Source organism: Amphibalanus amphitrite, unplaced genomic scaffold, assembly GCF_019059575.1.
Source record: "Amphibalanus amphitrite isolate SeventyFive unplaced genomic scaffold, NRLGWU_Aamphi_draft 000191F_arrow, whole genome shotgun sequence".
In the NCBI taxonomy this organism is placed as follows: domain Eukaryota; kingdom Metazoa; phylum Arthropoda; class Thecostraca; order Balanomorpha; family Balanidae; genus Amphibalanus; species Amphibalanus amphitrite.
The window spans coordinates 621,130-635,350 of record NW_024881686.1 but is presented as its reverse complement, the minus strand read 5'-3'; the positions used below and the strand labels follow the sequence as shown (position 1 = coordinate 635,350).

Sequence of the window (14,221 nt, the reverse complement as noted above, 5' to 3'; positions counted from 1 at the left end):
TTATCGAATGATTTAGGTGCCACACAATTATCCAAAAACCGATGCAGACCATCAGTACTATGCATCTCTGAAGAACAAACAGCAATTGAGCATTCACTCTACAAAATGATGGCTTCCAGTTTTACCATGAACGATGCCACAAGACATTCGTTTTTGTAGCGGTTTTATCGTTCCCCGTCGATGGTTGTTGCGCACCTGATGGAGAGGTTCTCGAGCAGCCCCTCATGTTTCTCCAGCTGCGCCTTGAGCGCCTCGTAGGTGATGGCGCCCGTCTCCTCGGCGTCCGCATCCTCGAACAGCGCCCACGTCAGGTCCTCGATCTGCTCCTCGCTGAAGCGCATGCCGTTCTCCTCCATACAGGCGTGGATCACGTGCTGCAGCTCGTTATGCTGAATCAGACCGTCACCTGTCGACAGGAGAAATGCAGTTATGTATAGATAACAATGAAACCAATGGGAATCAGCGATGAACATAACTATGAATGTATACCAGGATATCTGCAAGTTAGCGGACTTTGTTATCACTTATAAAAAAAAAAAAACGTTTAACTTAAATCGCCACGGAAAGCATTCATTGGTAATCGGGACCGTTGGTTTGGCAAAAAAAAAATGTGATTACCAAGCAATGTCATTGACGTTTTTTATAAAACTGTCTATATTTCTGGGAGTCTTGCACCGACTTTGCCGTGCAATATGCCAGTAACCAGGCTAACGGTACTGCTTCGAGGAAAACGGTTCCTAAATAGAAGGACGAATATCTAAGTCTAATTCATCCAGTATAATGCTAACAATAACAAACCCAAAGTAAAGTGATCGGTTGGTAAGACAGATCAGCATTTTGCTCCATGGAAAAGAGCCAGAGACGACCTTGCTACAAAAGCGAGTGGAGTTCTGTAATAGGTACTTTATGTTCGCCGTTCACCGGTGAAGTTGCTTCACCGGTCACGGAGCTCTGAAGGCCTCGGCGGCATCTGCCGACGCAGAGCTGCTGCCACCTACCGTCGAGGTCGTACACCTTGAAGAGGAAGCGGATCTTGTCGTCGTGCGACTGTCCGGCGAACTGGTGCATGGCGTCGAGGAACTCCTGCAGCGACACCGTGCCGCTGCTGTCCCGGTCGAATATCTGGAACACACGCTCCGCAAAGAACGGCTGCAATAGGGGGCGAAAGGTCAGCTCGGGTCAGGTCAGGTAAAAAGGTTAGGTGGTTCCGATTGGGTCGTGTGGGGACAGTCCGGAGGCATACGGCATGTGGTGATAGGGTGTGACGGAAACGATTGGTGGGATATGCTTGTTGGAGTAACCATCCCATCTCTAACGCCACAATACCGACATGATGAACCGGAATTGGTACAATATCAAGCCAAGCGTGTATAAAGGCGAAAGTTAATTCGATTAACCTGTGTACGTTCTTTTCTCTGATGGATGGACGATACCGAGACCCAAATAATAGATCACGCTGAAAGGTAAATAATTATCTGTGAGCATTGTGAGCGCTATGATAATGGTCGGCTGCGGTCAGTGCGGTTGGGCGGCCCGAGCCCCGGCTGGTCGGTGGGGATGCAGTGAAATGGGAGCTGAACAAGTGGAGATCGTTCGGATTGGGCCGGTAGAGCGGTTATCGTGTGCCGAGCCTGTCTGCTGTGGTGAGGGAGATTGATCGTGTATTTATGTCTCAACATAAAAGTGGTAGCTAAATAAGCTGTTAAAAACGTTTCGTTAGGCATTTCCCCTCATCAGGCAAGAAATGTTAACCCTCGCCGGCCGAGGGGGGGGCGGGTGCCGCCCCCCCATAGGGTTTTTTCGCGATAGCTCCGAACACGCTGGCGATAGAGAGCTGAAACTTGGCATACCTGACCTTTGATCCAAGCCGCATCTTTTGACACCAACTGCATTTTTGGGTCAGGTCAGGTCACTGACCTATGACGTCATAAGTGAACCTCTGCACGGTCTTCAGATGTCGCAACTTCGCAACGCCCTCACTGCCAGAAGAGATGTCACAGGGAAATGAAACTTGCAGGATCTAGTATCCATTATAAGTCCCACAACTTGTATATCTCGGATTTTTCCTAAAGGTCATATGAGGTCAGGTCATTTTCGTGACCTCACCATTATAAGTCAATGGGGAAAAATGAAAACTGCTATTCTGGCGCCGGGAACGATCTCCAACTATCTCAAGCACACAGAATCGTGATTTTATGCACTCCTTGCAAGGTTAGATGCGTCACTTTTGCAATGTTGACCTTGCGTGACGTCATTTATGACGTCATCAAGGTCAAATTAGTTTTTCGTCAATAACTCTTGATCAAATTGAGCTAGCGAGTCGGGGAAGGCACCAATGGACTCAGGAAGGCCTGCCGAATCGAATGATATGCGACATGACCTCTTTCGACCAACTTCGTGACCTGGGGGTGCTGACCTGACCTTGACCTGAGGTCAACACCCCAAGTTGACCTGACCCGGACAAAAAGTATATCATTCGACGCGCCTGAGCGAGGCGAACACGATGCTGCCAAAATCGGCGCTCTGCGGCCGTTTTTTGCGAAGTTATTCACCAAAAACTGAACCGTACCTTTGGGCACTTGACCTGACCTCAGAGGTCACCGGTTGACCTAGGACCTTAAAATCGGGTACCAATCTCTGCGTCTCGTAACGGCGCACACGCTCGTTTTTTCCGCGACGCGCTAGCTCCACCAGGGGCGAAACGGCGAGGGGGGGTCGTACCCGCCCCCCCCCCCCCTCGGCCGGCGCGTATGTAGAAAACCAATAGGTCCGGCGAGGGTTAACCCGCGCCCTGATGGGGGGGGGCCATTTTGGCCCCCCCCTGTGGTTTTTCTGAAATAGTGAGAAAACGGCGGCGCGCAGCGCCGCCAAATTTTGGGTACCTTACCGGACATCAATTTGACACCTTCACACAAAATTTCAAGTCACAGGTCACCTCAGGTCAGGAGTTATTGAGGTCAAACTGAGGTCATGTTCGAGTAAAAATGAGCAAAAAACATGACATCTTGAAACGCTCACCAATTCTACAGTTCACAAGCAATTTTAAAGTTCTTTATGTGGTTGTGTAGAGAAAAGACGGCGCTACAAAACTGCTATCTCGGATTTTTGAAATTTTTGGATTTTGACCCCCAAAAATCAAAAAAATTGATTTTTTCAGAAAAACTCAAAAAATTTCCAAAATTTTTTCGAATTTCGAAAAAAACGGAATATATGTGATAGTCCCTGCGCTCTTCGATATACATACCAAATTTTAGATCGATAGCTCTTTTTTTGGCCAAGTTATAGCGAAAAAAACTGTTAAAAATTGATGACGTCAAATTTTTGAACTCAATTTTTAGCGATTCTAGACCTCGTAGCGCAAAACGGAGACCACCATTGAACTCCCCGTGACGAACTGCATCGAATCGATACCCATTTTATGCAAAAATATCAACTTTGAAATTTGACCTAATTTGACCTGACCTTGACCTGACCTTGACCTGACCTTGACCAAAACGTGACCTAAGCTGGTCCTAAAGTCTGTCTGACCCACATAATCGCATTTGTCATGTAAAATGGACCATAAAACATGTATCACACGACACTTTCATATTGTGACCCCCCAGTGACCTGACCTCTGTGACCTGACCTGGTATCAGTGACCTCAAATAGCAAAATATGTGTTTGAAGAACATTTCCCCATCGATGATTTTCAATGAAATGCATTTTACACGATTTTACAACGCATTTCTTGAAATGCCTGTAAACGGTGAAAATTCGACCTTTGACCTGACCTGTGACGTCATCGGTTTGACCGAGGTCAATGAAATTGGGTCACAAGGTAGTTCCCTGTTGGGGCTATCCAACACCGTTTACCGCTTGTCGCTATGTTGCGTGGTTCTCGAGATCTGAGGGGGGGGCCAAAATGGCCCCCCCCCCCCATCAGACCGCGTTGCTCGGCAGACCCCATCTGGGCGCGGGTTAAGCTTATCGTGTTCCTTCAACTGTGTCAAGAAACACCATTGTCTGGTATTATGAAGTAATGAGCATGTTGAACGATAATTTCATCTGCCGAAGTCATCACACTGACGGGAATCACATTGATGCTGTTAAAACAGATGTAAATGCGCACAAAACGCTATAGCGCTATGTGCTTATAATGTATCGCTCATTGCTTGGAGATAAATATGAAAAGTACGCTCTTTCAATATCCCTGGAAAATACAATTCTGCCTACAGATCCAGCTCTTTGCCAAGTCGTTTGTCGTTGGACTCGTTGCAGCTGTGCGCCAAATCAATCGGTGCTAGTTCCGGAGATGTCGACAGCAATGCCATTGGCCATGGACATCAGCCGGGCCCCCGTTCCGCTCACCTCTTCAGAGAGCTCATTATTGATCCCCTGACCCCAATTTTCGACCGGCAGCGAAATCGCCCTCGGTCCGGTTAACAAAGAACACAGCGGCGGCGGCGGCGGCGCGCCCGGCTGCCACGCGAAGGTGGTGTTCACGGAACCATGGGTTCTGTGGTTCGGAGGGCGGCAGTGGGCCATCAGCGGAGCGGCTGACGGCTGGCCATCGGCGCCCACAGCGATAGTCAGAGATGGGTGCCAGTGCCGTTCTGGGAGAGAAGGAAGGGAGGGACCATCCCCGTCCGTAGTTCTGAATAGTGCAGCGGCTTTAGTTCTCAAAAGCGTAGAAGATGTATTTGGATCATGGCCACCGTAAGAGTACGGATAACGCCGACTTCGTTATCCCGAACTCGCGGGGCTGATTCGGGGACTGATACCCCTTCAGAGCAGAAAAAGACAACCTAGTTCCACGATGACGGAGACAACTTAGAACAGATGATAAATGGTTGTCTATGAGCAGACTCAAAGACAAAAACTAAGCTTTGAACGGACTGGTGCATCTCTAGACAGCGAGCTCGACATTTTCCATACCTACGGTCTGCTGAATGGCGCTGAATGGCGCTTAATAATAGTTCTCTAAAACGCCTACAACAAGGAGAACATGGTTACAACACCCCATGCATTTTGACGGTGTGTTCATTGATTTACATTCTTAGCTGAAATACGTACGCCATAGGAGCTGCATGGATAGATAAAGCATCTTCACGAGCGATCCTACGCGTATCCGTGGTTTAAAATGTAGGATGACTATAATTATGCTCTTTAAGTGCACTGTTGTTTTGTTATTTTTCAAGGACAATGTCAAGGACGCGAGGATTCACTAACTTTCTGGAACGCGTATTGTCCGTGACACCAAACTATGTTAGAGGCCCAGAGTGCAGAGGAACCGGTTATTCAAGGTGGTACGCGTGTGCTTCACATCATTTAGCCAGCCTCGTAAACTTCTTGACAGCCGCCAAAGCTACCTGACATGCACACTAGCAGCTTCATTATGTAGGCTCTGGTCTTGGACTCTTACATAACAAGCATGCTCGATATAAACGTACAAAATGTAGCGCCTTGATCGTGACAAAGCACGTGACAAACCAGCACACATACAAAACCTTGGCCCCTTTTGTTCGTGTCATTCATGAGCGCATTCCTGATCAAGTGGTAAGGTAGTTATGCGTGAAGGTGGTGATGGTGTGAAATCTAAAATATGGAAATGATAGAGCGGCAGTGAAGGGCTTAACTAGGTAATATATGACAACCGAACTGAGATGCTAAATGGCTAGGTTATGCAGAATAGGGTGAGATGCGCTCCGATTCAGAGCAGTTAGCCCGGATTTCAATTAGCCTCAGGGGATGAGTGCAAGCATACTAACGTCTAACCCTCAATCACGCCTAAAATAGATTGACGCTTTTGGAGGACGCACTTTGCTCCGGCGGCCGATTTATGCCAAATTGGTTCCTGTCGACTTACGCCGAGTCTATTCCTCTCGGTGGAGGAGGAGGATCGGCCGTCCTTCCATCTCAGCGCGGCCTTCAATAACATCCCTGCCATGCTAATTAGTTCCCGAAATGACACCGGACCGGGCCAAATTAGGTGTGGCGTAACTGGGCACCGTCTGCCAGCGGGCCGGGTGGGCACGGCACGGCGCCGGCCGGCCCCTCCGGGCACAGACTGTCGACTCCCGACCGGCCCCCTCCGGGCACAGACTGTCGACTCTTCGGCGGAGCACCGCCGCCCGGTAAGCGGCGGTCGGCCCGCCGGGGGCACACGGGGTAACTGTTGGCGCCGCTCTGTTCGGCGGCAGGTGGACCGAGCGGGATGGGAGGAGAGACACTGTGCAGCTGAGGGCCGCAGGCGATGGAGAGGTGGGCGGACGCAGCACTTGACCGGGCCTTCGCCCACAGGTGAACAGCTCTGTCCGGAGTACTGTTCGTTTCACTGACACCCCCGGCCGTCAGCGCCACAGCTACACAGCTGCCATCAGCGCCACAGCTACACAGCTGCCATCAGCGCCACAGTTATACACAGCTGCCATCAGCCCCACAGCTACACAGCTGCCATCAGCCCCACAGCTACACAGCTGCCATCAGCGCCACAGTTATACACAGCTGCCATCAGCCCCACAGCTATACACAGCTGCCATCAGCGTCACAGCTATACACAGCTGCCATCAGCGTCACAGCTATACACAGCTGCCATCAGCGTCACAGCTATACACAGCTGCCATCAGCGTCACAGCTATACACAGCTGCCATCAGCCTCACAGCTCGCGCAGCTGCCGCTGTCGACACAGTAGCTGCAGCCTGGCAGTCGGCCGCATGGTATCCATAAATCCCCTGTCCTGGGACGGCGGAGCCCGCGGCAGCCGGCCACACTCTCCTCCTTATCCCAGAATCAGGATGGGCATCACGTCCGGCCAGAGATTCCACTGACCGCGCCGGTTATCGGTTCTGGCGGTCTGGCGTTCCGCGCACTGTTCCGCCCGCGGCTCGAGGCAATCGCACAGCCGCAGAGTATAGGAACTCAAAGCGGCAAAAACACAAGATGATGAATACTGAGAGGTAGCTGAAAATAAAATGCATGAAAGTGATTGTCGAGTCAAGTGAATGCTTCGTTTCCATGTGTGCATAATATTTATGTTACAAGGAAAGACCCTCAAGCACACACTTGATAAAGAGGAGGAAGAGAGAGGCAGGAGCTAGGAAGGATCCAGCGTTGCCATGTGCGTGTCTTTCGGCGTTCCGTGCGTGCCTGTCGCGCTCCATACAGTAGCATTTTCGTGTCCGTCTCCCCCGTCAGTGGCCGTAGCGTGTCGGTAGCCGAAACGGCTGACAAGTGATCGGCGCTGGAGAACATGGCCAACCACGAGGGAAGCCGGCAGTCCGCGAGATTGGCGCAGCGGTTTTGTAGCGCTGTCAGATGCGGCAAAAAGGAGCCATCCAAAGGCGTTGAGACCGGGTAGATCTGCTAACCTGCTATCAAGGAATATGAAGAAGCTATATAGTTATCGACAAAGACGTTGCGACGTGATAACATTTTTTGCAGCACGTCGTATTGTCAAATGACCGTTTTGCAATACAAATAAGTGATTTATATTGACATTTCAATTACAAAATTACCAAATGGGGGGGGGTGTCCGGATAGCCTAAATATACGTTTCAAACAAATCAATGGATGAATGAACAAATGAATAAATTAATAATCAAATTAAGTAAATAAATAAATGAATATTTGAATGTCAAATGAATAAATAAATGAAAGGCCGTATGAACAATGATTATGTTTAGCCATGATGCCACCTGTTCAAGGTCGTCTAACTGGCCCAAACTGCGGTCATTTTATTGCTAAGTCCTGTAACACTGGGTTCGCGAGCATTTCACAGCATCAGCAAATAAACGTAGTTTTCAAACGTTATTTTTTATCAGAAAATACCCTCATTGCGTAAATCAACTTTCAAGTGGACCTGCCCCGGGCACGTGCAATTATCCAGATGTGAATTTAATGTTAACTCGCTAATCAGTGTAGGAACGTGTACGTTAATTAACGTCAATGCCCATTACACACATAACTTCCATGAAGTTAGTGCGCAGTATTGCCAATTGGCTCCCTGAATAGTCACGAGAGTTGAAGTGATGTTCTACCAAGTGCACATTAGTTTTACTTCCTGGAACCGCTCGCGTGCCATTCTCCTATCAAAGGCCGTTTAAAACTCCGCCACCATTGTCTAGTTTTTATCCCCGTGAACAAAGGTACCCTGTATGCAACGGGAGCGGAGCAGCAACACGTTGCTGCTTGGTAATAGCTACATTGTCCATAATCCACTGAGCTAAAACTGACAGTAATATAATTGGGTCAGTGGGATGCATGCAAGAATTACGGCTAGTCCGAACCCATAACTTATATGGATCACAGCTTCTTCAATACCTAGCGAAATGAGTCACAATCTCTCGCAAACAGTTCGCAGTCAAGCAGTAGGCGCCTTATCAGTTGGATTTTATTATCCGGGTTTTATCATTCCCGGGCAAATAATTCAAACGAGCTCACTCTCTTCAGTGGTTCAACTTGTTCTGTTCACGTACTATTCTGAGCAACAGCGACTCAATGGTCCATTAGCTAGGGACTACCAAATATTAGCTGGCTAGGGGCTGCTGGGGGAGGGGGAGGGGCCGAGGGTGACTGGGGAGGGGGAGGAGCCGGTGCCTGCAATGACTGGGGGCTCTGTTGAGCCAGACCTTACCGCCAGTACGTGCAAAGGCTGTGTCGGGCTGTTGGCTCGCCACTACTCAACACGAGATACATGGCGGACGTTGCTTGGTGGACGGCCATCGATGGGTGAAGACGATGGATGGTGGACGGTGGGCAGTGGACGGTGGGCAGTGGACGGTGGGCAGTGGACGGTGGGCAGTGGACGGTCAACATGTCACTACCGTGGACGTGGAAGAAACATGTGGACTGCTGCGTAATGGCCGTTCTTCCGGGGATTTCCGGTCAACTGAGGCGACGGGCTACACCTCAGCAGAGGATCGTGAGACAGAGGCGGGCACGAGAGAAGACAGATGTGCAAGACGGAATATAAGGAAGAAAGAACAGACAAAAATGCAGCTTAAAGGGAACAGGAGGTTATCATGACGACAAGCGGCCTATAAAATGACCACAAAGCTGACTGTAACTCACATTTTTGGAGTGGACGATCTTGGTGAAGTCGTCCAGGTGAAGCTCCTGAGAGTTCTTCAGCTGACCTCTGAACAACTGCTCCAGCCATTCTAGGTTTTCTTTGGTAAATCCAGTGCGAGGTCTGAAAACAGAACAACAAATCGGTGCAATTTATAGAACGAACGTAATAGCAAGCAAGCATCTGATGCAACTAAGTGTTCGTCGAAGTTCGATAAGAACTATATTAGAACAAACTTCTGCATTATCCGTCTATTGAATTACGGGCTGTTTCAGAATCAGTTACTACTTGGTTAGCAAAGATGCAATAGGTTTATAGTTTTTATTATGTCGAAAAGATAGACGGCATGCCTACGTTAGATGAGGAATACAAAAGGTTTATTCAATACTTTAAATTCAACAAATACTACACACGGCGCTATTGTGCCAGTTAATGAGGCCCACGAGTGTGGTACCGGATGCACCAAAACGTGGTCTCGTTAGAACAACACACTGTTCCGTGACACCGCAATGAGAAAATCCCTCCGAAACGCCACCTGGTTCTCCCCATCCCAGCGCGCACGTGAGCGACTTATTGTAGCGCGGCACGCGAGGCATTCAGCACGTGCGGCCGAGTTCAGTGCTCGGGCGCGGCGTGAGCACGGCCGGGCGCAGTGACACTGATAACAGACCGCAGTGACACTGCCGGCGGACCGCACTGCGTCCATTGCTCCGAGCACAATCGTCGGGAACGGCTCACAGCCGGTGACCGGTGACGGCTCCGACAGGGCCGACTGCCGTGTGAAACCCACCCGGCCACTGCCCTCGGGCCAGCCGGCAGCTCGTAAAGCCAGCCAAACAAACCACCAAACGGCGTCAGGGAAGAAACAGGTGACGCAAATGGCGCGGAGCTGCCAGCCTAGCAACCTCATTAGGCCTGTGATGTATGTGGGTTCAGGTGCGGAACATCTGTTGAGCTTTACGGGTGAAATATTTGGGAAATATCTGTAGGCTGCTGTAAATAAATTTCATACTGTAATCACTAATCAAGCACAGCAGCATTTTCTGGAGAGTGTCAGAAAAAATGGAGTTATGAAGCGTACACGTGAAATCGAGAATCGTGGAATGCCATGAAATATGGTTGCTTACAGCAGCTCGGATTGTTTCGTTTTGCATTTATCACAATAAGGTTTGTCTAGTCTGCCCTTTTTATACCGGAAACTTCCAGCCTAATACGTGATTCACAGCACGGTATTAGGAACGGTGGATAACTTCTAAATGATAATATTTAACCCTCGCCCATGTAGGGGGGGGTTGGTGCAACCCCCCCTGAGGTTTTTCGGAAATAGTGCAAAAACGGCGGCGCGCAGCGCCGCCAAATTTTGGGTACCTTATGGGGCAAACCTTGCGCATCTTTTGATAAAAAAAATTGACCGGGTCATGTCAGGTCACGGAGTTATGACGTCACAAAGGGAACAGCCTCCGGCCGGATTTTCACAAACTGAGTGCCAACGCCCGAGGTTTCCTGCCGGTGGTACGAAGATCGGTTGATGGATCGTGATGAAACTTCCCATGCATGTTGGGGCAAGTATTGGCTATCATATGGTATAAGAAACTTGACCGGGTCAGGTCAGGTCACGGAGCTATGACGTCACAAGAGGAACAGCGTCCGGTACTATTTTTGAAAAGCGCCCGAACCACTATTTTGCTAATTCTTGTCACCTCAATGGGAATATGCAGCAATATTAGCTTCTATAGGGAGCAAATGGACCTTCCAAATCCAAAAATACAATCAGATTTCAAAAATTTAAATTTTGATTTTTCGAATTTCTGCCGCCGACTGTGACCTTGCCGAGTTCCGGCGCTCCCAACGCGCCATTTTTAGAGCTAGGGAAACGAAATACATACCCAACGATAGAGAATTGATCAAGGAACACGATAGTGAAGGTTTAAAGTCGATATCTTCCACCGTTTTGCCGCAATCGCCGCGGAAAGTTGAAAAAAGTCTATTTTTCCGAGAATTTGACCTTTGACCGGTCAAAAGTAGGTCAAATGTTGACCTAGGACCAAAAAATATACCACCAATCGCGAGATCTCGGCGAGAGCAATCCGTTGGTCTTTTCCGCTAAGCTCTACGACGCTCCGTTTTCAAACGCCAAGGGGGGGTCGCACCAACCCCCCCCCCCCCCTGCATGGGCGAAGGTGGCAGATCGCCGTTTACGGGCGAGGGTTAAGATGGGTAAAAATTAATTTACACTTATGCGCATTTTAGGTGAGCACATGTATCTAACGTAAGTAACGCAGGACGGATCATGGATCAGGATCGTCGGTCACCTCTCGGTTGGCAGTAATAACTGATAGCTATGACCTCTTCAGGCATCATTTTACCCAAAATCATAGGTAATTACGGGCATGAGCCCCGTCAGTACATGCTGTCGATCAGTAGTCGAATTACGGCATCGAACCACAGCAAGGCGGAACTGAATGCCGTGTTTTCTGCTGTAAAACACGTAGATTGCTCACATACGGATGATGCCGCGTGACGCCTCGTGCCTACCATTTTTTAAAGGCCTCGGTTTCCATTTTTCTTTCCCAGAGCCGTTCAGTAATATATATTCGAAATCATTCCAGATGTTTTCCCATGCTGGCGTAGTTAGCGAGAAAAGTCTCAAATTTCAATCAGGTCGTCAGTGCTCTTTTGATTGGTGAGCATCTGGTCAACAAACGACATCTACAAAGTACCGAAAAATGGCCTGCAAGGCTATTCATCACATTCATTACATTGCTATTATATATTTAGTTACAACGAGTTCTGCTGAAAGGAAGAAGAGAGAGAGAGAGAGAGAGAGAGAGAGAGAGAGAGAGAGAGAGAGAGAGAGAGAGAGAGAGAGAGAGAGAGAGAGAATGAAAGAGAGAAAAATAGAGAGAGAGAGAGAGAGAGAGAGAGAGAGAGAGAGAGAGAGAGAGAGAGAGACAGACAGACAGACAGACAGACAGACAGACAGAGACAGAGAGACAGAGACAGAGAGACAGAGACAAACAGCCAGACAGACCAATAGACAGACAGACAGACAGACAGACAGACAGACAGACAGACAGACAGACAGACAGACAGACAGACAGAGGCAGAGACAGAGAGGGAGAGAGGATAGAGAGAATAAGAGAGAGGGAGAGAGGGCGAGAGGATGGAGAGAATAAGAAAGATAAAGAAAGGGAGAGAGATAGGGAGAGAGACAGAAAGGGAGTGAGTGGGAGGGAAGAGAGAGGAGACGGAAGAGATTAATGGAAAAGGCGTTTTCTTCTCACCAGTCCCCTTCAACACACGCCTGACTGTTAATTTAGTAAAGTTTGGATAGAAAATCGGCAAATCTCAGCCCAGGCACGTACACAGATGCACACAGTCGCGGGTCATGACTGGTGGAGAACCAAGGACAACAATGCCGACTGTGGCTGGCGGGGATCACTGTTTTACATGCATGGACGTAGTTTATGGATGAATTACGGACTGAGTCACAGTCAGAGTTACGGTTTGAGTCACGATTGAAGTCACGGTCGGAGTTACAAAGAGATTTCGCGGTGCTAAACGAGTCACAGTAGTCAGAGACCTTCTGCTTCTGGCACGTCAAGGTGGTGAGTTCCGGCGATGCCAGAACCAATCCCGGCAAGGGCCGGTGTTTCCCGGCAGTTTTTCAGCAGAGTGTTCGGTGCAATAAAACAAACACTGGCTTTTTACCGTCTCTCCCCTTTGTTTACAGGTGTCCGACCCAGGGTTGTATACGACTCAATCAATAGCAATCAATTCAATCACGACAAATTTGGGAAACCAATCAAATCAATCAAGTCAGAGCAGTTTTCGGGAATTGATTCAATCGACTCTAACGCGACAATGAAAGGAATCAATCAACTCAATCAAACGACTCAAACCAAGATATACATTAGGTTTTTTGCCCCACCAACTTGGAAAAGTGTCCATAGCAGTCTGGTGTACCTACCTACCTACCTACCTACAGAAGAAACAAAAATATTGTCATTTAAAATTATAAATTGCCATGCCATTCAAAGTTTCTATGTAATAAGGAAGGATGCCTAGTGATGGACAGGTGGATCATGATATTGAGGTTCAATGGGTAGAATTGGAGGCTGGAGCAGAAGTTTCATTTAATGGGTGCAAAATAACCCAGTAGTTGACTTCAACAAACGCCCCTTAACCCAAATCACCACCTTTCACCTAAAAGTTGTCAATTTAATTTTGGCCATATTCCAGCTAAGTCATCAGGCCATCTACCCCATGTAAAGCCCCCGTCTGTCTCTTATGTGAGTTATGCGGAGCTCTTCTGAATTGAACCCTGAACATAATGAACCTAGCTAGGTTACATGCCACACTGACACCATATTGATATGAAAGTGTTGAATATGTGCTATAAATTTGACAACTTCATTAGGTATGCTTTATGAAGACAGCAGGAAAGCAGGTAGGTACCTACTTACCTGCCTAGATGTGTCACTGGCTACCAACAGTACCAACGAAGGTAGATAGGTTATATGTGAAGAATTCAAAACATTTTATTGCAATACAATTTGAAACTGTTAGGACTGGGGGATAGGGATGAGGATTAAAAATATATTTAAAAGGAAATGGAGAGGACAGGGACTCTGGAACCACAGGATAAGTTAACAATGAAAAAATGAAAATAAGAAACAAATGAAAACGTTTTGCCAATAAGTATGCTAAGCTTTTAGAAATCCTTATTCTACGTCTTTTGATATTTTGGTAAGATGACGTCATTGATTATCATGTAGTACGGTAGATGATCATAAAATAAATCGGTTGTACAACACCAATTTCGTTTTAATTATTATTTTATTTGAAATAAAACCAGTTTATAATATTCGGTAAAATATTTTAAGGAAAATGAAATATATTAAATATGTTATGCTTAGGCTCTCAAGAGAAAAGGATCAACAAACGTTCTGCTGCAAATTAAACAATGCAGCAAATTAGCTATTAATTACGCAAACGTAATTAGCGAGACGAAAACGGCGCTTTTGTTTCAGTTATTTTTGTAGGGGTTTCAGATATTTTATAGAGTTCAGTGGGTTGTTTCTGAGGAGATGTGGAGATGTAAATTATTAATCAATCACATTTTATTAGTATATAGGGCCTTGCACTTTATCATCTGGATTAAAAAAAAC

The 14,221-nt window shown here is 47.7% G+C and overlaps 1 protein-coding gene across 2 annotated transcripts in view; it reads right to left on the bottom strand.

Moving 5' to 3' along the window:
* Positions 1 to 14,221, bottom strand: part of LOC122384473 (NADPH oxidase 5-like) — an 82,236-nt gene that overhangs the window by 21,156 nt on the left and 46,859 nt on the right. For both annotated transcript variants that reach the window (XM_043371888.1, XM_043371886.1), the window contains exons 5-7: positions 9,053 to 9,173; positions 999 to 1,149; positions 196 to 406 (exon numbers count right to left, since the gene is read on the bottom strand). In XM_043371888.1, coding sequence (XP_043227823.1) covers positions 196 to 406; positions 999 to 1,149; positions 9,053 to 9,173 — 483 coding nt within the window. The remainder of the gene's footprint in view (positions 1 to 195; positions 407 to 998; positions 1,150 to 9,052; positions 9,174 to 14,221) is intronic.